Below are 24810 nucleotides of genomic sequence, written 5' to 3'. Positions count from 1 at the left end.
TTGTACCCAAAGAGAACACTCTCAGGGTACATTTGTGAAATTTGATCCTTGAAGAACAAAAATGTACCTCCACAGTCACTTTTGTACAATTGTACATTTATACTTCCAAAAATGACAGTACCATTTCTATGTAACAGAATATAGTACCACACAGTAAATGTCCAAATATGACATGTTGGAAAGTTACCAGCTCATAGGTGGGGTTTTAGGCTTTCCCCCCTCCCTCCCTTCCTACATTAAACTATTATCAAATCTTTCACTGAAATATGCCCAATTCCATTAAATTTGCTTTATTTCTCCTGATTTGTATGTTTTCCATGTTAGATGTTTTTATGGACTTCTAGGAAATTATAACCAACACAAATAATTATAAATAAATGTGAAAACAAACAAATATGTTCAATAATTCCCCCCAAAAAAGAAAAAGTGAACAAAAGTTAATAAAATAAAAATTTCAGGAAATCTGTCAGCCAAGCTCTCAGTAAGCTATTAGCAGGTGACTTGATAGAGGCAACATGCAGCATAAGGTCACACACTAGGCTTGGCAGTCTTCATAAATATATAATAGGCATGTTCTTAGGGATCGCATTAAATGCTGTGCCATTTTGCATTAGGATAACAACATGGATTTATATATTACATTCTGTAGAAGACAAACCAGTTCCAGTGTTACATTTTTGTGATCAAATATTGTTTATACTCAATATTTTAGAAATTCAAATCTGAGGCATAACACATTTTTCTATTTTTTATGAACTTCTACGAGACTATGATTTTCTTTTGGACTTTGGCTATGCCAAATGAAAAGCCGTATATTAAGACCTTTTTTCTCTTAATGGCTTACAAAACCGTCATCCGCATTTCAGCTATCAGGCCGCGACCCTTTCATCCAAAAAACGCAGGTGCAAATTGACAAGTATCTGGAAACAACCAGAGAACAGATGTGACCTTAATTCAAGACTTATATTAAGCCAACGGGAATTCTAAAGTTCAGACACCTAAAACATCTACTGTAGGCTATGCTGGAATTCATTTAAATTCCCGGGTGTTTTTTCTTCACTAAAATAAGATATGATTACTGGAGATCAGAAATCACAATATAAATTCTTCTCTGCCTTTCCAGTATGTGCCATATTAAAGATGTTCACAAGGGTTTAACAACATTCTACCCATAGCAAATCAATTTGACTGGAAGCTATGCTCCGTTATAAAGAATGCCTAATTTGGGGCACTGGGGAGTGGCCTAGAGACTGACAGTAGACTGCAAAGCCTATCAAAAATGTATTAGTACCATTTTTGATAATTTGGTTGAAATCTGTTGAAATAATAATAGTTAAAATAAATAAAATAGTAAATAATAATAATAATAATAATAATAATAATAATAATAATAAAATGAGCTCAGCCTTAGTGTTTAAACTTGGTCTCACCTGGAATGACAGAGATAGTTTTCAGCGCCCGGAGAACTCTGAACGTTCTCAGCGCAGACACATTGCCCAGGTCCACAAACTCTGTGACATATCTGAAATAAGGGAAGGATCACACACAAACACCCAATGACAAACAAACCACACAACGCACAACGGCACCACAACACCCACCACCGGGAGGGGGAAGGCCCTCACAGAGCCTGTCTATGGAAAGGAAAGGAACGAAAAGAAGGGAGAAGAAGTACAACACCTACGTACAATGACACCAACCCCTCTCCCCCGCCCCCGTGTGCTTCCTTACCTGGGATAACAGAAATTGTTTTCAAAGCCCTCAAAACCCTGAACGTGCGCAGAGCTGAGACATTGCCTAGGTTTACAAACTCTGTTATATACCTGCAGAATCAAACCAGAGTTACATGTAGCGCTTTGTTAATGCACACTGCACACGACAGACCACTCATGCTTTGTCTGTGTAGAGTGAAATATGAAAGCTCAAGTTGAACAACATTCCCTCTCAAACAATCATACATAGACTAAAGGATTATTAATATCATTTTTATTACTGGCAGGAGTAGTAATAGTAGCTGTACTGCGGGAGACATTCTAACCGGTAATCTGTTAAAACACACAACACACACACACACACACACACACACACACACAAGCACACAAACACACACACATACACACTCACACACACACACACACACACACACACACAAACACACTGTAGAATGGAACTTCACTCACTGAAATAAGCCTAACTCCATGTGTCCTCCCACCACAACCCCCATCCACTACCTTGAAATTTAGAGGGACTTGATTACTGGGGTAAGAGGGCGAGGTGTCAGGAGAGTGGGGTGCGAGGGCACATTGAGCTGTGAGCAGTCCCCTTTCCATCTTCAGAATCAGAACCAGAAAAAGAACCAAGTCGAAACCCTACCTACACATGGGGGATTTGCACAGATCCATCCAAGCTCAATAGATTCAATAGAATCAATATTGATTGATTGACTGATTGGTGGATTGATTGACTGATTTATTGATTGTTAATAAAGCTGTGAGTAGGGGCACCGAGGCCCACTGCAGTTAAGTGGGCCGAGGGTTTCCGGTTATAGCTAGGGAGCGTCAGCCTGACTGCCAGAATGGGGCAGCAAGTTTCCACATCATACAGTTCTCCTTCTAAACCATAAGTAATACAAAAAAAATGTAAAGTAAGCATGGAAACTGTAACTCCTTAGTTCTGCCTGGTTCTGACTCAAATGCTGAAAAAGGGTTGTTGGCTCTCAAAGAGATAGGGCGTGAGGGGGGGTCTGCTTCTTATCCTAAATGACACGGCCCCCATTGTATAATCAAAAATCGTGTCTAAAACACACTCAGGTTATCACTGTAGGTCACTGTATACCTCCCCCTTTTCATGAATATTGTTCCATATGAGAAAGGCAGTGGTGGTTACTATGTGAAGCATTTTTAATTGCACTGTAATATGAGTTTTGTCATGGCTAAGCAGAAGAGCTGGAGGCCTGTGCATGGAGTTTTCATCCAGAAACCGCGCCTGTTTGGCCTGGGCCAGAGGAATGGGGGATGGGTCAGATTGAGGGAGAGCTGCCTGATTGGCCTCGCCCAGGTCAGGCAGAATGAGCCTCCATTATGTCAGGGTGGAGATGATCATGTGCTAATCAGAGAAACTGGGAAGAAGAGAAGGAGATTGATACACTGGGGATCAAACATCTGAGGACACCGCCAAGTCCTGGTTGTCAAGGACTATGCAATTATGATACTCCAGTTAGACTCAGTACTTGAGAATACACTGAGAACAAAGGGAGCTTATTAGGACGGCATTCCCATCAAAAGTCAAGTAACATCAATAGAACATCTATGGGAAGTGTTGAGAAAGTGCCAATTACGAACAATTTATTTTTGAGCTTCAATAAATTCTTACAACTTTTTTGACTTATTGAATAATGCAAAATAATGTACTCTTCAATATGAAGCATAACTGAATATACAATTGTATTGGCCCTTGACATACAGTGAAAACAATCAGTTCTGTGTTGTGTCCTCAGACCTTTGGTCCCTACTGTTTGTAATGGACAAGACCCAGAGGAAAAAAGATGAGGATAGAAAGAAGAAATGAGGGAATGGGGTCCTTTAGACATCCTAAACCAAAGAGGAATGACACCTTTCTGATTAATAACAGCACATTAAAGATGGAGTTAAGAACTGAAAGGAGCCAACTACCACTTTGGAAGAAAATGTCTCGGCTTTCATATTCACGGCCTGCTTGAAAATGTTCTGGAATTCTCATGTTTCAGATTAATTTGTGAAGGCTGTGGGACTCTCATGTTACAGGTTGATTAGTGAAGGTTCTCGAATTTTGATGCTTCATTTACTAGCTGCTTGTGAAGGTTTTGTAATTCCCATGTTTCAGATTTATTTGTGAAGGTTCTGGAACTCTCATGTTACAGGTTGATTTGTGAAGGTTCTGGAAATCTGTTTCATTTACTAGCTGCTTGTGAAGGTTTGGTAATTCCCATGTTCTGCCATTCTTTGCCACTAGTGTGTACAAATTAATTAAACAGCAGGGTGCCTAAACAATTTGGGCTTTATCACACATCAACAAAAGAAACTTGGAAATAAAACCCTTTTTCACCTTCAGACTAATTTATATCTAGGCAGGAAAAATTGTGGATAGCAAGTTAAGTCTGTTGTATGCTAGTCCCTGGCACTGGAAAACAGGTAAAAGTGTCAAGGTGAGTAGGAGTATACTTACGCCATGGAGATCACCATGAAATCTAGCCAATTCCATGGGTCTCTCAGGAATGTGAAATTGTCTATACAGAAACCACGAGCAATGATTTTTATAGTTGATTCGAAGGTATAAATTCCAGTAAAGGTGTACCTTGAGGAAAAGAAAAAAAAATCTAAATTAAGAGTTGGTTTGAGCCGATTCTTACTCTTCTTTAAATAGTACATGCAGCAAGCGGCCACAGGGGGCATTGTCTGCCTTTCCCGTATAGTGCCTGCACTTAGATTCATATATTATATGCACATTAATACTAATGTGCGATTAATCTAGAATGCTCTATGCATGCATTAAAACAGAACTGTGTGTGAAAAATCAGCAGGTAATAACATTACAAAACATTGAAAATGGGTCTGTTTGGGGAACAGGCTGATAAAATTAAGATGTACAGGAAGCCCAGAATGCAACAGTACTGAGTGACAGAGAAAGTGGCAGCCAGAATCTAAGAACAGACATTCAGTGTTCACACATATCTGCAACAGACTATCTATATGATAGGAGATACTATTGCAGTAAGGGGTACTCACTCTACTTGTTTGGACCATTCTGGGGGATTGCTAAAAGTCATGAACACACAGTTGGTCAAAATCGTACACATAATGATCATGCTGAACAAAGTGGAAGAGAGTCAAGGAAAACAGAAATGGAAACATTAACCAAAATCCCACATCAACTGCCCCTCAATCAACTGCCCCTCAATCCCCCCCCCCCCCCTCCTCCCCACCATGAAGGAAAGGAAGTATCCCTGAAATTGAGTTGCTCTTCTAGGACACTCACGGTCACCTGCGCCCTGTTCTGTGTTACCCAGGCCAGAAATCAATGCTACACTCACTCCAGGCCAGATTTACAACCTACTGTACATTTAAGACCTAATACTTAGCCATTTCAGCCCTGCCCCTATGAGAAAACAGCTAATCTTTTAAAATCGGCTGAAAAACTGTTATAGATAATTCCCACTTAAACAGTCTGGGGCTGCCATTAGTCCAGCCTCTGTATAACTGAGACCATGGACCCCAAACCTGCCGAGATCAGAAGCACAAATTCGCTGCTCGTGCAGGCAGTCGATTATCATGTGGGAGTAAGTATGCCATCATAGACTCAATTGACAGGCAAAAGCCCATCTCAGGAAACTGTGAGTATATTTTCTATAACATTGCCTGAGGTCAAAGTATGAAAAAGAGGAGGCAGGACAAATCAAGATCCATCCATCCATCCATTATCTGAACCCGCTTATCCCGATCAGGGTCGCAGGGGGGCTGGAGCCTATCCCAGCATACATTGGGCGAAAGGCAGGAATACACCCTGGACAGGTCGCCAGTCCATCGCAGGGCACACACACCATTCACTCACACGGGCAATTTAGACTCTCCAATCGGCCTAACCTGCATGTCTTTGGACTGTGGGAGGAAACCGGAGTACCCGGAGGAAACCCACGCAGACACGGGGAGAACATGCAAACTCCGCACAGAGAGGCCCCGGCCGACGGGGATTCGAACCCAGGACCTCCTTGCTGTGAGGCGGCAGTGCTACCCACTGCACCATCCGTGCCGCCATACAAATCAAGATGATTTTTTTAAATATTTTTTTCTGAAACAGAGTCCAAGGAAGAGCAACTCAGACACACCTCAACACCTCTTTCACAAGGTCACCTTTATCCTGATTGTCATCATTGTCAGGGTAACCTTCGTTGTCATTACCATTAGAATTACCATTAATGTCGTCACCATTATAACTGCTGTCATCATTGCATTTTCATCGTCACTGTCATAATAAGGGCTGTTGCCATCATTACCATCCAGACCTGGGTCAAATGCGTAACTGTTTTGGATTCAAATAATTTCCTACGCTTTTCTGAGCCTGTCTGGTGTATTGGAACCTATGAAATACTCACAAAAGTACTTGATTCCCAAACAATTACATATTTGACCCATGTCTGTTAACTATCTATCTATCATCACTGTCAAAATGAAAGTCATTATTAACATTATGATCATTATGATTACAATCATCATCATCATCATCATCTTCATCACTATCACTGTAACAGTCATTATCATTAGCATTACAGTCATTAACACTGTCAAAATCGTCACTGTCAACATCATTAACATGGCTAACATCAGACAGCACTTTTGAAAAGGATATGAATGTATCAAAATTTTAATAGCTATTCGCCTAGCAAGATTAAAAGGAGGAATGAAGTACAAGGCAGGTGTGGCACTGAAGCGGAAGATTGTTTTCCCTTTATTTAGCACTATAAACGTCTGTGGAGAGAGAACAGAGAGAGAGAGAGAGAGAGAGAGAGAGAGAGAGAGAGAGGGCTGTTAAACAGGAGAAGAGCTATGCATGTCTTACTTTATGATGTCATATAACATAATTAATATGTAGTGCTGAATGTTTAATACACTCAAATATGAAATAATAATAAGCTCAGCTCCCTATTCTAGCACAATTGAAAATGTAGCAATAGTGAAACATACAGAACATTGTGCTTAATCATTATCAACATGCAGGCACACAATACAGTACACTCAAATGACACTGACATGCTGTAAGCATTTTTCAATCATAGAAGAATAAAAAGTATTAAGAATATTAATTATTTCAGCAATGCTAGTTTGGATAGTATAAAGCAGTATGTCACCCCACAAAGCCAAATAGTCCTATTGGAGAACCAAGCTCCTAATTTGAAATTTAGCCTCCTGTACAAGGAAGTGACATCACACACACGCACAGAAGATCCCAACCATGACTACTATGACATCATTCTTACGTGGGTTTACTGTGACCAATCATAAACATGACACATCCTGCTGGACAGGCAGGAAACAGAGTACAAATTGACAGTTTTTTGGAGGTGCTCCTTTACAGCTCTGAACAGACCAAACTACATCTACTGCAATGGGTCGCTGGGTTTAGAGACGAGACGTGACCAGACAACAGAGGGGGAGCGAAGCAGGGTTTCTCTTTTCTTTTTTGACATTATTTACTTCGACGGAACCTCTGAGCCATTTCCCATCTCCATAAATATGCGGGGGAAAAAAACACAATGGACACTCCTGCTCCCAGGGAACCAGTTATCCCTTTTCTCCCCTCTGCAACGAATGTGCGCAAACCCGAGACAGCCACGCTAACGTTACAGGCACATCGGACAGCGAGCGTCTTACGCTGCCTTACAGCCCAAGAGGGGAGGAGGGGCGGGCTCAGCCAGCGGCACCTAGGAGACCCAAAAACCGCTGCTGATCAATCAATTGACGAGAACCGCCCTCGAATGACCGGGGCAAGTGACAGCTGCCACAGGAAGCGCGGACGGTTTGAACAGGGGGGGAGCGGGTACATTAGGCTCACACACAGAGAAGGCTGAGCCCTGCTGGGGGTGGGGTGGGGTGGGATGTGAGGAGTACAGTTCCAACCTTCCCCCTCAATCCACTTTCCACTCCCATTTACCAACCTTCCCCTTCACTGTGAGGGCCACCGCAGCTGCCTTTTTGTTCATAGGACGGCAACGGCGAAGTGAGAGTGGACGACCTCGCAATTGTTTAAATAAAACATTGCAATTTACGTGAAAGATTGATGAGGTTCCCCTGCGCATTCATGCATGCCGTTCTTCTGCTTTTACAAGGCCTCCCCCTGCATTAGACCCAGCTGAGGCAGCCGCTCTGCACACCACAGAGGCCTGAGAGAGGAGCGGGCGCGCCTGAGGAGGGCGGGGGGGGGGTGGTTACCCCAAATCCTGCACTAAATCTACGGCATTACATTTCAAACAGCTCCTATGGCCTTATTTCTGCATTCCTGTTCCAATGCAATATTTCTCAAAAAATAACTTTATGAAAATTCTACATTAAAAAATGGTAGAAAGGTCCTGCAAAATGGCCTGTCACGGCCCATGGGTGGAAGTCTGTATTGGCGAGTCACCATTGGCTCAGCTTCGCTGGGCAATGATAGGGGGTAAGCTGGCAATTCCCTTGGTCTCATTGCTCTATATCATTATCCTTTGGCAACATGGGCAGTATTGCTCAATGAATGTAATGTAATGTAAGCGTAATGTTAAATAAGCGACAAGCTTATACCTCCCAACAGAAACAAGCCACTGGCAATATGGTGAGCAAGATGAATTGGCTGATACTATATGCTGCCAGGATCAGATGTATTTCAATCTTCCAAAGATATCAATATCAATACCAATGCATCAAAATCAATATACTGCTTAGATACTGAAATCCTGCCAAAAGTAGTATTTAGCGGAGGAATTGAGGGAGGGAGGATGCCAGCACACAACACACACAACACACACACATAAACAGAAATACATACAACACACACATATAAACACAAAAACACAGCACACACAACACACACATAAACAGAAATACACACAACACAAGCACACCATTCAACGAAGACACACACACTCACACACACAAGCTACTGAAGATGTCATTATCCATAGCAGAGAGACAAAAAGGCAGACACACAGACTGCAGTAGAGAGAGAGAGACAGAGAGAGAGACAGAGACAGAGACAGAGACAGAGACAGAGACAGAGACAGAGAGAGAGACAGAGACAGAGAGAGAGAGGGAGGGAGAGAGAGAGAGAGAGAGAGATTGCAGCATATCAGTGAAAAGGTCCAATAGCTGCCTCTTAGGAATCAAACAGTCATCCAAAAACACATGCGATTCTTCAGATGGTCCTGAAGCCTCCTTCCGTTCAGTGACCAAAGCACTCTTTCAATATAGCCTCTCTCCTTCAGAGGCCATGACACTTATCAAATGGCGTTAGCATCAGTAGCTAACACAATGGTGTTTGTCTTCATTTGAAGCCAGTGGACTAAAATATCAAGTCATGGCACACACATAGGAACACGCACGTGCGTGAGGCACGTCTGGGTGGATGCTCCCTGCCACAGCCCCACAGAAAAACCTCAAGCAGCAAAGCGAGAGCACAGCAGGGGCTAACACAGAGACACTGACTCCTGGGCACTGTGTATTTTCTGTAATGTGGACAGCGCAGAAGAGTGGACTCTGTCAGCACGGCGGTGGGCTGGGCTGCTCGAAGCAACGCCGCAGAGCCCAGCCCCCCACTGGAGAGGAAGGCTGCTGTGTCATCAGACTCCGCTGCGTTTATCACACACAGCGCGAGCGGCCGAGCCCCAGGAGCGCGGGGGACCGCGCCCTACACACCCCCACCCCCACACTCACGCCGACACACCCCCACCCCCACACTCACGCCGACACACCCCCACCCCCACACTCACGCCGACACACCCCCACCCCCACACTCACGCCTACACACCCCCACCCCCACACTCACGCCGACACACCCCCACCCCCACACTCACGCCGACACACCCCCACCCCCACACTCACGCCGACACACCCCCACCCCCACACTCACGCCTACACACCCCCACCCCCACACTCACGCCTACACACCCCCACCCCCACACTCACGCCTACACACCCCCAACCCCACACTCACGCCGACACACCCCCACCCCCACACTCACGCCTACACACCCCCACCCCCACACTCACGCCTACACACCCCCAACCCCACACTCACGCCTACACACCCCCACCCCCACACTCACGCCGACACACCCCCACCCCCACACTCACGCCGACACACCCCCACCCCCACACTCACGCCGACACACCCCCACCCCCACACTCACGCCTACACACCCCCACCCCCACACTCACGCCTACACACCCCCAACCCCACACTCACGCCGACACACCCCCAACCCCACACTCACGCCGACACACCCCCAACCCCACACTCACGCCTACACACCCCCAACCCCACACTCACGCCGACACACCCCCAACCCCACACTCACGCCTACACACCCCCAACCCCACACTCACGCCGACACACCCCCAACCCCACACTCACGCCTACACACCCCCAACCCCACACTCACGCCTACACACCCCCAACCCCACACTCACGCCTACACACCCCCAACCCCACACTCACGCCTACACACCCCCAACCCCACACTCACGCCGACACACCCCCAATCCCACACTCACGCCTACACACATGCAGTCACACCCAGAGAGACATACACAAGCGCATACATACGGACTAGGTTTAGGCCATACCCAAACCCACTCCCACTCCCACATAATCCCACCCTTCTAACGCTCTTCCACTCTCTGACTTTAGTACAGTCCGTTTTGTACAGGCTTTAAAAAAACTGCCAGCACCGTGAAATGGAGCAAACAGGCTCCTGAAAGGAGTGGGGTGGGGGATGTAAGAGAAATGTTGTACGCCTTAATCCAAAACGCAGCCAGAGAAAAACACAAGGTGCTCCAGAACAGGCGCTAATGCTGCTAGCCATCGAGAGAAGCAATTCGCAAGGCCCAATCTACTGCAGAATCCTGATGCGCTTGCTTTAACCCCGCCCCAGAAGACAGGGGTAGCCAGTGTGACGGAGGTTTGGACAGGACTGATAATGAGGATAAGTGCACCTCCCCCAGCCTGTGTTTCAGTGTTTCTGGAAGCAGCGCGCTTTATCGAGGGTACCCATTTTACTCCTGAGCTCATCTGCTGACAGTTACCTAAGCGCTGTGGAACAACAATGTGCTCAGCAGCACAAGCCTCCCTCACACACGTATACACACACACACACACACACACACATATATACACACACGTACACACACACACACACATATACACACACACGTATACACACACACACACACACATACACACACGTATATACACACACATACACACACACACGTACACACACACACACACGTATACACACACACACATATATACACACACACGTATACACACACACACACATATATATACACACACACGTATACACACACACACACACACACACACACATACACACACGTATATACAAACACATACACACACACACACACATACACACAGTTTCATGCTACACACACTCACATAAGCACACACAATGTATACTGACTAGGGTTGCCAGATTCCCGGTTTTTGACCAGAATGTTTGGTTTCAAATTATTATTAAAGGTTCGGTTTGAAGTTCCGAACGGACAATATAAAGGACCAGTCGGTATAACTGATTAAAACTTAATAAATAATTAGTAAATAATCCCATCTTCCATCCACCATCTTTGCCCTAATCCTCCACTTCAGCTTCCTTCTGAACTCGCATGACAAATGATACAGTACATTTCAGAAGTGGCCTTCTTAATTTACCTTGCAGGGAATCTGATTAGTTTAGGTTCCAATGACAGAGCATTGAAAAACATACTCCCAAATAAAGCTGGAAATTACGTCTGCAATGGCTTTCCATGAAAAACATTCTCAAGCAGCTTCATTTAAGTGGCTGCTGGGTTACCTGCCGTGGGCTCTCATTGGCTGACCTAATGTGCAGGGCTGGTGAGGGCTCCGATTCAATTCACTGCCCTAAAATGTAGCTTTCCCCCCATTGGTTAGTGCTGGGGAGGACTTTTAGCCTATAGGCTGTACTACTGTAGGGTTCATATAGCCTGGGATTGTTTGGGGCTTGGGTTGACACATCCAGAATCTAGAATCTCTCATTGAAAGGCTGGGGGATTTGGCAGTTCCCTTTGCCCTGAGCTAATCTTCCCTACCGCAGCTGGGTCTAAAGTCAGCCAGTGTGCTGCTGGCCTGCATTGTGCATGGCCAAATGCACCTTTTGGGGATTTAAATGAATATCCAGGAGGGGGACTGTGTGACACAGTCTGTAGGGCAGCCAACTCTCAGTCCACATGTCCATCAGCCCACGAGACCTGTTCTGTGACCTCACCTCCGTCTGCAGGCCTCTTTCCATTCCATTTCTATACAATTACGCCTATGCCAACTCTAAATAATTGTTGTCTTAAGCACAAACATACATCATGACCATCTTATAACAACTGACATAGGATTATGAAGCAGAATAATCCAGTGTTATCAGTATCTCTGCATGAGAATACTCAGCCCATCAGAACCTTGTACCCTGCAGCACACAGGGGTACTCTGCTTTCATGTACATTATCACTCTCAGAAAACAATCCACATTTCACCTACAAAACACTTCATGACTTTGAACATCGCTGTCCATCGCGGTTTCCATTTAAAGTTTTTTTTCTGCCCATAACAGTATATCCGCAAAGGAGAACCGAGGCAGGTGCTGCTTCCGGGGAAAAAGTGGGAAAGTTGGAAGTGGGATTTTTTTTGTTCTCCAATTGTATCTATTTCAAGAGGGGTCACCCTGTAACTGGCGTCCACAGCATTTGAACATTGTGGTGTGTCGCTACAGTGCAGAAGTGGCAGCCAGCAGAGAGAACCGGACCCAAGTGCATCATGGGACTTTTTTCCCCCAGTGCTCTGCATTTCAGTTGGTTGGGAGAAAGAGCTCCTATGTAAGACACAGCTCACACATTGCAAGTGACAGAAACCCAATTTCAATTGATCTATTGTTCGATCAGTCAAACACTGAATATCTGCTTCAAACCAATCAGGTGTCTGGGTTAATGAAAAAGAGTTAAAAAAATTAAAAGTATAAACGTCATCAGTTTGATTTATGTTTATGAAAGATGTAACAAGTTTGGAAGGCTGCTCATTGACCCAACTTACCTGAAAACTATAAGGTATGGCTCAATCAGGGAGAGATTCCTCTTTAAGATCAGGCCCCCAATCTTATTCTGATGTTTTTCCCTTTTTGACTGTGTTTGTACTGAGCTTTCAGATGAATGATCTTACGTCTCATGCATTAAATCTGGGCATTGTTTGGGCCTTCTCAATAGAGAAGGCTTTTGCCAGCGGCAATCTGCTTTCTTTATAAAAAGGACAAATGAAAGAGAAGTAATCAGATTTAGAGGCTGGATGTGAGCAGTCCCATTCACCAGCAGGGCAGGAGCCTCAGCCCTTGGCCCTTCACCCCCCCCCACGCAAAAAACAACAAAACCACAGACACATACAGTAACTGCCAGACACATTGCTGCATTGCCATTACGGGTCATTTTCATCCAGCCTTTCTGGATATACTGTACAGGTTCAACAGTTAGCTGAACAAGCAACAAGCTACCCAACAGTTAGCTGAACAAACATGGCCAGAACTACGACCCACCCCCATCCACCCCCACCCCCCACCCCCCATTCATCCACCATGGGAGTTACTTTTGCCCTTGGTGGCAAGGGGGAGGTGTGGCTTCTCTAGTCTGGAAAGTGTAACTAAGGAACATAGCAGGGGGCAGGTAGTGGGCGGACTCACTTTTTGATTTTGATTCACATAGAAAGGGTCCAAATCCTCCAGGGGCACTGCTACCATTCCTTTAGGGATGTCCCCGTAGATGAAGGGCAGGCTGCGGCCCGCCTCCAGGTCGCTGTTGGGCTTGGGCTTGTTCTCGTCGTCATCGTCACGGTGACTGCTGTCGGGCTTGGCCGGCTTCTTGGCCTTTTGCTCGGCGACGCGCCTCTCGATGTTGGCCAGAGACTCCGGGGTGAACTTCTTGAAGCTGTCAGGTCCTGGTGGTGCAAGAAGGGGCGCGGCCATGTTTTCATCCTGCTTACAGCTTCCTCTTTAGTTAGGTACCATCCAGGACAGCCAGCTCTGCAGGGAGGAGACAGCAGACGTTAGGGCAGCGGTTCTCAAGCTCTTTCCCCCATGGAAGACAAGAAGAGGCACGGCAGACCGCCATTACCCTGCAGGGCTAGCACTGCCAAAAGAGCAGGAGGGTCCCAGTGGACCAACAGCGAATTCAAATATAAACTGTATTATTTTTACCTTCCCACAACCACCACAAGGGGGCACCTAGCAAACCACCACCACTATACAGACCTTAGTTTGGATAACTGTGCATTAAGCAAACAAGATGGCAGCTACATGGAAGTGAATTAGTACAGGGGAGAAGAGGCCGTCTTTTCACTGCTTAGAGGCTTGGTTTTGCATTTCAGAAAGGCTATTGAGTGTTTTTAGATGTTTTCATCAACCCTCTACTGCCATCCATCTCATGATGTTACATAAGGGGGAAAAAATCTATAGAATCTCTTTCACAATATGTACAATGCCACTACACAGTTGAATAACTGCAATCTGATATACACCACCAAATAATCATCAGCTACTATACCAATAATCGCCATCTGTACTATACTGCTGGAACATTCCTATCTGTACTCTGTGACTGAATATTTGCTATCTGTCATATTAAACCACCAAATAATTACTGTGTGGACTACACCACTGAATAATCACAATGTGTCATACAACACTGAATAATCAAACTAAACAAAATCAAATCTTTCCGAACATATTCATTATAAGCATATGCACTGCTACCAGTACTAACAATGCTGGAAAAGATAATAATCTGCTAAATGAATCCACATATTTTATAACTTCTAATAAGGTCTCAATCACAGAAAATGCACTCATTTTTGGACCAATGTCATTTCACAGACAACAATTAAATGCATCATTGTTGACAAGTACACTTACTAATAACTTTACTTTTCCAACGGGGGGTATATTTAATATTTCAGCAGAATAATTCTGGTCTGTTTTATTAACAGCCTGTATGTTTGTGAGCAGAATCAACAGCCTTGAAAGGCTAACAAAGACAACAGGCACCAAACAGCATATGTTCAGTTAGCCTTAGGTTAGCCTCTAAAATGCCACTAATTTCATTAGTTACAGTTGAGTTAGGCCTTAAGGCATGCTTTAACAAATTAATACACATATGGGCAGCTGAAATACCAGCTTGACAACAAAAACAATGACAAAATAAATATGTCTTCATATGTATGCTTGTATGTATAATTCAGTATTCATACATATATGTTTTGCTATATTTAATTAACCTTGCAATGAATCACTTCACTATTCATAATGTTGCTACAGCTACATGCAGAAGCACTGCATACTCAATGAAATATCATCTGATCTGTGCAGACCTTCCATAGGGGAAGTGTGCACCCCACAGGTGCTCAATCGACTGTAGGAGTCAGTCTCGCACAACAAGGTTATGGCCGATTCCCGGGCCAAGACTGGGCCAGCAGTCCAGTGCTCAGCCAGTTTCCGAAGGCATGGGCATGGTCAGGACTCCACACCAGATCATGGGAGAACTGGAGCTTCAGCACGATGAGCAACCCAACAGCCCAATAAATAACCCAACAGCCCAACAGCCCAACACGACAAACAACCCAACAGCCCAGCAAATAACCCAAGAGCCCAACAGGACAAACAACCCAACAGCCCAATAAATAACTCAACAGCCCAACAGGACAAATAAATAAACCAACTGCCCAACAGAACAAACAACCCAAAAACCCAACAGGCTGAGCAGCTTGACTACCCAACATGATGAGCAACAAGACGGACGAATAATCCAACATCATAAGCCTTTCGTGCCACTTGTGATTGGCTATACTTCTCATCTCATCATTCAATCATCATTTCAAAATTACATTTCATGCTAAATATTACGGTGCCCTCGCACTCCTGTTGGATGTTTTAATTCCTAGGTAACAACTTTTTTTTCAGACTAAATGATTTTAGGACATTAATCAGTGATGAAACTTTCAGATGATTAACCTGTTTGGGAGCTCTGTGGCTCACCGCAGCATACAGCATGCTGGGGCTGATTAGCTACAAATGCTGAGAGTGCAAGAGAACAAACCATCAAATGTGCAGAGGTGTGAGTGATTTCAGACTGCTAAAACAGCTCCACACCAAAAAAATCTTAAAATTTGTTGTTATTTAAAGTGTAAGAAATACAACCTTTTAAAAAATATTGTCCTATGACCATTCTGGTAAAACAAAATCCTGAGGTCTCCTACAGCAGAGGGCCATGAAATTGGCATTCAACTCTTTAGTAGTTGCAATGGACAGGTTCCTGATATGCAAGGGTTAAACTCAGATAAAAGCACTAGCTTTCAACTTGTGTCAAGCAGAGCAACACTTGAGTGTACAGTTGGGTAGTTACCAAAGCCCTTTTCTTTTAGAGGAAAAACCTAGCCAATTAGGACGCCTTTACTGGCCTGTCACTATTGTATTGGCCTTTCAGTTATACTTATCATTGCCAATTTAGCATTTAGTACCTGTTTATATTGTGGGGAAACTAGTCTAAAAATGAGACAAGTGAAATAAATGTGGACAATTAAAACAGACGAAAGGTCATATCAGTATGTTTTTATTACATATTCAAATATTAGGCTATCATACAGAGTAAGAATCACTAAATGGGCTACAAAATCAACTCAACCTCCCTGAAATTATGTGGAGGCTATGCCAACTATTTTCAATAATTTTACAATAACACAGCAAACTACTTGCCATTAATGCAACAAGCTATATCACAGAACTATTCAATGAAAAGTCCAGCAGAAGGGCCAGAGCAAGCAATCTTAATTTGCTTTCCTCTGCCAATTTTCTGAATTAATCTCACTTCTGTGATTAAATTTTAAAAAGCACTGCATGTCGCTCATCTAGCTAAAATGTAAAATGGGTCATTTCAAAGCATTTGACCAAGTTAGTCTAGCCTACCCTATCGCGGAGATCTCTGGAACCACTCCAGATTGAAATTGCGGTTTTTATCCTTTCCTGCTTGGGTGGTGAGGTTTTCAACCTCATTCTTGGTGATGTTTTCACAAGCAGTGATATTTATTTGGCTACAGGTAAGCTACTACGAAAGTTATAACACAACAGCTACTACAGCTACAACAAGAATATCTACAGACAGCTAATTGACACATAGCTACTATTTCTGCACCCTGCACTTAACCTTTATGTGGGCGTTGCCAGACGTGGGGCCAAGACAATCAGGCCCACAAGCCAACATAGAATATCTGTTATGACATGCACAGAAGGGGTTCCATACTTCCAGGGCTATGGGTTGTGGGGCCGGCCCCACTGACAGATAATTACCAGCATCAAGCACCATACGCTACAGTAAAGATATTTTTATTACTTGGAGTGCAATATAAGAGGAATTATGGATAATATCTATCAAAGTTTGAGCTAAACTAATTTTCTTCATTGAACTGCAGTGCTTCAGAGAAAGTCAATGAGAGATAAGAATGCAATACCACCAACCAGTGGTGCAGAATGTACAGACGCCACTGTGCATAATTGTTTAAATCCTTTTCGAAACAGTGAAAAGCAATGGTGCTGTTGCCTGTCAACATCCTTCTGTTACAAAACGCATGTGAAGATGTTCAACAAGCACTGACATTTTTTGTCCCCATATTTCTTTCTTCCCATTTCACACTGGTGGGGTTAGGGGGTGGGGTGGGTTAGAGGGGCTTAAACCTGCTCTGCAGTTCCCTCAACTTGTAATGTTTCAATCAATATCTCTATTAACTCTATTAACAATATCTCTACTAACTCTATCAATATCTCTATTAACTCTATTAACAATATCTCTACTAACTCTATCAATATCTCTATTAACTCTATTAACAATATCTCTACTAACTCTATCAATATCTCTATTAACTCTATTAACAATATCTCTACTAACTCTATCAATATCTCTATTATCTGTGGATTCTCATTCCCAAAAAAAAAAATTACATCACAAAAAAGCTATCAAGAGATCTTGCTGCAGGGCCATTGGGACACACACACACATAAACATGCCACAGTCCTACAAATCTCCATCAGCATACCACTGAAAATTAAAATTTAAGAACCAAAAACAGAATAACTTCACTCTGTCACACTCTGAGTCACGACATAATCATATTGCGACTCGCTTTACCCAGGAGAACAGATCACGAAGCATCACTGTACTCATTGTTACTGGGAACGATAGCACGAAAGCACTGCTATCGTTCCCACATGCAGCAAAACAGAGTACAGCTCCTGCCATTAAAAATGACAGGAGCATGATAGGTGCTGGAGGCAGGGAGGATGATGGGAGGTGGAGGCAGAGAGGATTATGGGCATTAGAGGCAGAGAGGATGCTGGGTGTTGGAGGCAAGGAGGATGATGGACCCTGGAGCCAGGAAGGATGATGGGTGTTGGAGGCAGAGAGGATTATGGGCATTGGAGGCAGAGAGGACAATGGACATTGGAAGCAGGGAAGATCATGGGTATTGGAGGCAGAGAGGATTATGGGCGTTACAGGCATTGAGAATGGTAAGAGTTAAAGACAGAGGATGGTGGGAGTTGGAGGCAGGGAGAATAATGAGAGTTTGAGGCAGAGAGGATTATGGGAGTTGGAGGCAGGGAGGATGTGGTATCACTGCAGAGCTTACAGCACTTGGTGGCCGACAGCACCCTGAGGAGCAGACCTCATCCGTTTTAAATGCTGTCAGACACAGGGAGCCGGGCTGGAGGGCCAGGAGATTTGAAACTGCTGTACAGGAGCTCTAAATCTTCCCTGGATAATCTCAATTAATAAGGCCATGCAGAATATTCCTTAAACCTCCTGTTCACACTGCCGGAAGTCTCTAGACAAAGGCATTTAATGAAGGAATTATCTCAGAATCCAATGACTGGGGCATTACAACTTATCAATTTTTTACTTAAAAAAAAAAAAGTAAAGTCTATTAGCAAGAAATTATACCATGCAATAGAGTCAACAGGCAGCAGCATGGCATGGCAGTCACACAGCTGTGCAACCGTTAAGCAAAGGAATGAATCTCATCAGCATACACCCAGCCATACTGGAGGATAACATGGGGCAAAAGTGAGTAACGCCGCAGCCCTGAATGAGGATTATGGATGAGAGTGACAAAGTTAATAAATTATGCAGTGCACTGTGGAATCCTATCGAGCATAACATGAGCCTCTCTCCGGTTCAGAATTGGATGAGTCCCACTTGGAAAAGCTAGAGGTATCACATAAAATATATAAAATGTGCCATATAATATTGTATAACATGTTGGGAAAGATGTTGATACACACAAAAGCTTGGATTTGCTGACGCACTCACAAGCAAATGCACACGTACATATATAAGCTAAGCACGCCCTAAACCAGCCCTCACACTACTGCACCACCGCCCCACCCCCACACATCCCCATCCCTAGACATACCATTTATTTATTTGTGTAGATTTTAGACATTTTAGATTATGAACCATTATCCACCCTGAGTGAAAGGCTTAAAAGTTCTTGCTCCATTTCCAGAAAATCCCAGTAAGAAAATTTACATGGTTTCCACCTCCAAAGTTCTGTGCAATTTGCACCATTTCCTGCCCAAGAGATGTGAGCTTGAATTATACTTTCCATCCCAGCAATTATACCATTCCAGCACTGCAACTAATGCTTAGATACAACAAACTCCTTAGATACCAACTGGCCATAACTATGATTAAGTTTTTATGATGCTAAAGAGCTTATCTATGACAATTATGCCAAGGCATCTGCTGCTGCTGTTTCATTGCACATAGATATTAACATCAAAAGAGAGATGTCGTTTTACATCAAAAAGACTGCAGGGTACAGGCAGCCCAATGTCCATTCGAATGAGTCCTCAGGTTTCTTCTAGGAATTGAATAACGAGGGCACTTCCACAACTATAGTTCATTTGAATGTTTTATTATAATATGAAAACTGTTCAGCTCCGTTGGAGCTACATGTGGAATAATGGCCTTCATAATTGCACAAGGATGGGAACTAACACACTATTAACACACTATTAACCTTTGTTAACTGAATTTTAACGGAATTACTTGTATATACATTAATTTGTTTTTGTTATACATAAACCGAATTTGGAGCGAAAAAACGCTTGCTAATAATGATAAGCTGATAAATGAATAAAGCAATGTGTTAAACCGGGTGCAACCTAATATGATATCAGTTAAGGACAAATCTTAATATGTCCAAATACTTTTTTTTATATGCGCAGCTGGAGACATGTACATGTCCATAATACACCCATTCTGTCTTGAAACATCGACATTAATATACAATAAGAACGATGGTTTATTATAAGGTGTAACGCGCAGAAGCCTGTAACCATTATCAGTAAGCACGATAGCCAAAAGATAGGATGGTTGGAAGGCTTATGGGCCCCATCGCGTTCAGACCTGCTCAGCTAATCAGCAGCGCAGCGTAGTGCTCGAGGGACAGCGAATTAATGTTTCCACTATACAACTCCTTCCATATTAAGAACCCGTTAAACCTTCCAAGTAGAAAACAACGCGTACATGCCTAAGCAAACGATTCTCGTTTTATTTACATCAATTTGCTTTATCTATATATGCCAATGTCAGCAAGTCAGGCCTCCAGCCCAAGAAAATGCCAATATAAAGCGTACTCTTTTAAACAGACTTCCAAAGCAAATGTGGTTAAATCTATGTTAAATCTATATTAAAGGCCTTTGGATAGGAATATATAGGCTACGAAAAGGAGGAAAGGTGAAAAACAATTACATTCGATTAGCCAATCTAAGAAAAGCCAGATCATAAGGGAGGTGTTCTTGATGGCGAGATCGTTCAAGGTGAATCGTTATTATTGCAGGCCAAATAACACACAATCGCTCACAGTGCATCAAAGATAACATCAGTTAAACCTTCAGATGAAACACATAAACCGATGTTACAAACAAATTATTTGAAACCTCTGAGTAATTTATTTGATTAGTCCGAGTTAAATAAAAACACTTAAACACAATAACATTGCAGGATATAATACTACCGTAAGCATAACAACATTGATTACATTACTAAACGTTCCAGCCAGACCTTTAATTTGATGCCTTCTCTGAAAACGTAAGCGAGCTTGCCAAGAAAATCATTCATTGAAAGAAAAAGGTATATACTCACATTTCAAATCAAACGCTGCAAATTGTAGTCCGTATTCCTCAGTAGAATTTCCCCAGAAAGAAACACATATTTCCCAAAACCCAATATGTAATAAACCTGTAATCCATGTGGATTATTTGGATTCCCCAAATGTCCAGATAAAATACGATTTAAGTAGAAAACACACTGGATTCGAGAGCGGGGGGGAAATCCTACAGCTCGGCGGCGTGATGGAATCCTTCCGCACAAGGCGCTGTCCGTTTCAGAACCACGATGTGGTGCAGAGCCGCAGAGAAGAAATGGTGAACATCACAGGCATCGGTTAAGAAAAAAGTGGGTACACACGGCGTCATTCCATTTGCCCAACACAACACACATCCTGATCTTTCAATTCCTGCACATCAAAAGCCACATGTATAAAATGCGGGCAATCTCTAGATCTGGTAGAAGGTAACCTACTGGAGAAATTACAGCCAGTGCTCTAAAGAGCAGAAGCGCAGGCGTATAAGATACATCAACGAGTAGCAATGTAGGCTACTGAATGCACATTTACCGCACAACCAATGTGCATAGCCACTACATAGGCCGTGTGTAGGTTATTCCTTTCCGTATGGCCAAATAATTTAATAGGCACCACCTCATCTCCGCAATCAAGTCATTCAGTGATTACCCACAAGCACAGGAGAACCAAAAAGCCACTCTTTTCCGAATTCGGCGTCGTGTTTCCTGATATTTTGCCTGAGCAGGTAAATAGCACAAATGGTGGCGCGCGGCTGTCTACCGACAGGTCCATTCAACCTAATGTTGCGTCGAGCAGAAATGCTGTATAGACTTTGCACAGGGTTAGATCGTTCAGAAAATAATGACGCGTTACGTTTTCGTAGAACCGAATCTCATCTTCCCCACTCTATGTAGCTACACCGGGAATTTGTTATATAACAGCCACATACAGGAACACGCGGCTGGCTCTCTCATTCACCTACACGGAAAGACACTCCACCACATCAACCGGTTATAACCAGTCAATCGACAAGGAATCGATAACCAATTATATTTTCTCTAATTATCTTACCCACTGCTACACTTTATGGGGCTGGAGGCTCTGTGCATTTTATTTAATCCTGGTACCAAGGGAAAACTAAAGCTGAATGCCACGTAATGCTGGAAATGCAGCCTCTTTAAACTTGTACTAATACAGGTTTTCATGTTTTACATTTTCCTTTCAATGGTGGTGGGGGGGGGTGGTGGTTGTTTACTACTTTTGCACACTTGATACAACGCCCCCAATCCATACCCCCCCCCCCCCCCCCGCTCTTTTTTTTTCCACCCTATTTTTATAAAGAACATTATTTACAAATAATATTAATATTGATTTCGAGCTTATCGAGATAAATTGTATTTTTTATTGATAATCAGAAAATGCGGTTTACAATTTACATACAAACAGCCAGCATGTTGACGCACATTGATGAGTATGCGTATAACATTGCATTCACATAGACACGTCTACCCCAGCGCGCGGGCCACAGCCTGCAAGAAATACTGCAAACACTGCAGTGGGAGGTTTCTGTGTATAACGGTTTTTCGTCCGAACAAAAGTCAATATCGAGCATACATAGCCGCAACTAAATAAATGTTATGCGTGTAATGAGAAAAAATAATTTTCATACAAGCCCGATCTCATTTGCCAGATTTTTTCCTTTACACCAATATTTTTTTCTGAATTTGTAAAATATGTGAAAGAAATGTACCACACCCGTGAACACTATGTTGCCTCCAACATCAGTATGTATGAAAGCAGATATGAGTGATTATTGCATACAAAATGTCAAATGTTATAATGTTACTTTAGCTGCGGGTAAGGTGAGAAGAGTAACAGTTCCATTTTACTATGCTCATTTCATGCATTACAGCCATAAATAGTATGGGGAGGGGTGATTTTTTGGGGGGGATGAGGGGGGGGGGGGTTATCACGTTATTGGCTATATGGCGCTTCCCTGTATCAAGTCTTAACTACAACTGGTAACGATTATGTTCAACAACAACAAAATCACTTCTGGTTGCCCATTTTATCGTGTTTTCTTGATAAATACGACATTTGACATGACTGTCACACTTAATCCATGATATGCGCACATATATGAAAAAAATAATTCCATACCGTCCTACGTAAGGCCAACACCCATTACATTTTCTATGTTCTTCTATCCAGAAAATTCCATTTGTATCCACAGGAAAATGAATCGCGCGTTGAGTTTTTGATTTGTGACATTTATTGAGCATATACGTGATAGTTCTGGCAATCAGCCTATTCACAAATACAGGCGAAAAAAGATGCTCGGGAGAAAACCTGCTCTGCGACATTTTGTATACGTTGCTGGCAGCACAGAAATGCAATATATCGGCAAAAAACCTTCACCCGCTGCAGAAAAGAGAAGAACTACTTACTTTTTCCCCGTTAACAGAAATCCAGAAAGGCGTCGCTGGACTGCAGATGTCGAACGGTTTCTGGAGAAACTGCGGTCGTCGCCATATTGTTGCTGCTATCTTCCTTCTCAGTGCGTGCGGTTACCCTGCATAATTGATGACTCCCAGCAAAATATCAGGGAGTGTCGGCAAATACCATGTTTAAAAACGACAAGGGACCGTCGTTTTGTATATAAAAATGCTGTTCATAAAAATGATACGATTTTATTGCATTCCTTATTCTGATGCATTGAAAGACGGTCACAGTGTGCGACGAAAATATTGTAACAGTACAGGAAAATGACAGCCTTTGCAAAGCATTATAGGAAGGCTAAGTATAGACTAACTCCAATAATGGGACTATCAACAGGGTCCATTATATTGGAATTTTTTCAAGTAAATAACGTCTTGACACATTCAGAGACATGTACTAAAGGGTACTACATGACACGTCAAAGAGGTGTTTGAGTGGAAAAGACCTGGGGTAAGGCACAATGCCATATACTTTCTTTGACAAGGTCTTCAGAGATACACTCCATTTACCTCAGAATAATTTGCCATTACATGACCTCCTGTTCATGGAACATGACATCATGCAGTCATGGGAAGGAACCAGGTACTTTAGTCACTTTTATCCAGACATGTGGGAAAGTGCAACTTAATTGGTTAATCAGGTTTTTTCTTTTTTAATTCAATGATAAACAAAAATAAACTACAATAAAATATGAATAACTCCTTACATGGACACACCAATCACTAAAATTACTGTATTCCTGCTTCTTTGAGAGAAAACTCAAATGTATAAATCAAATTATATATATTTTCATAACATTGTTATTTTTACGGAAGAGGCACAGTGGCAACCTCTCTGTGAAGTTTGGTCTTCCAAGCCACAGCATTCAAGCATACATATTTCACTTCATCATGCTGTCAGAAGAAGCAAAACTAAAGAGCCACTCCATCATAAAATTAAAACCTCGCGCATTTCGTCCCTTTAAGACAGCTGATAAAAGCTCTTATGGATCTTAACTCCCGTCTCCAAACTAGCCGGAATCATTCCAGAGTGTCCATCACAGAGATGAGGTAGGAGAGAGCCATCACTCACAGTGACGCTCCAAGCTGGTAAAACCCGTTACTCACAGGTGAGCTCAGTGCGGTTCCCTACATTAGGACGGAAAGAGGCTTTGGGCTCCTTCCCATAACTGTGAAGGCTTTGTTTGGGTCCTGGTGCACTACAGAGCACTACCTGACACCACCTGGCAAAGGATCTCGAATCAATACCTGCCCAGTTGGCCCACAATGATAATTCCTCTGTTTCAGCAATTGTGAAACCTGAAGCAAGCTGCCAAACACACACTCTGCTTTTGGAAGTGTGCGTCCC

The 24810-nt window shown here is 43.1% G+C and overlaps 1 protein-coding gene across 1 annotated transcript in view; it reads right to left on the bottom strand.

Annotated features, from left to right (window-relative positions):
• Positions 1-23515, bottom strand: part of LOC133138880 (sodium channel protein type 8 subunit alpha-like) — a 75674-nt gene extending 52159 nt beyond the window's left edge. Inside the window, exons 1-6 of the mRNA XM_061258001.1 lie at positions 23412-23515; positions 13478-13816; positions 6382-6500; positions 4764-4853; positions 4204-4332; positions 1431-1522 (exon numbers count right to left, since the gene is read on the bottom strand). Of these exons, the coding sequence (XP_061113985.1) occupies positions 1431-1522; positions 4204-4332; positions 4764-4853; positions 6382-6500; positions 13478-13759 (712 nt within the window). The 5' untranslated portion in view covers positions 13760-13816; positions 23412-23515. The remainder of the gene's footprint in view (positions 1-1430; positions 1523-4203; positions 4333-4763; positions 4854-6381; positions 6501-13477; positions 13817-23411) is intronic.
• Positions 23516-24810: the final 1295 nt, after the last annotated feature.

This window comes from Conger conger, chromosome 10 (genome assembly GCF_963514075.1).
Source record: "Conger conger chromosome 10, fConCon1.1, whole genome shotgun sequence".
Classification (NCBI taxonomy): domain Eukaryota; kingdom Metazoa; phylum Chordata; class Actinopteri; order Anguilliformes; family Congridae; genus Conger; species Conger conger.
Note: the sequence above shows the minus strand (reverse complement) of the source record. Positions and strands in the feature narration are given on the sequence as shown.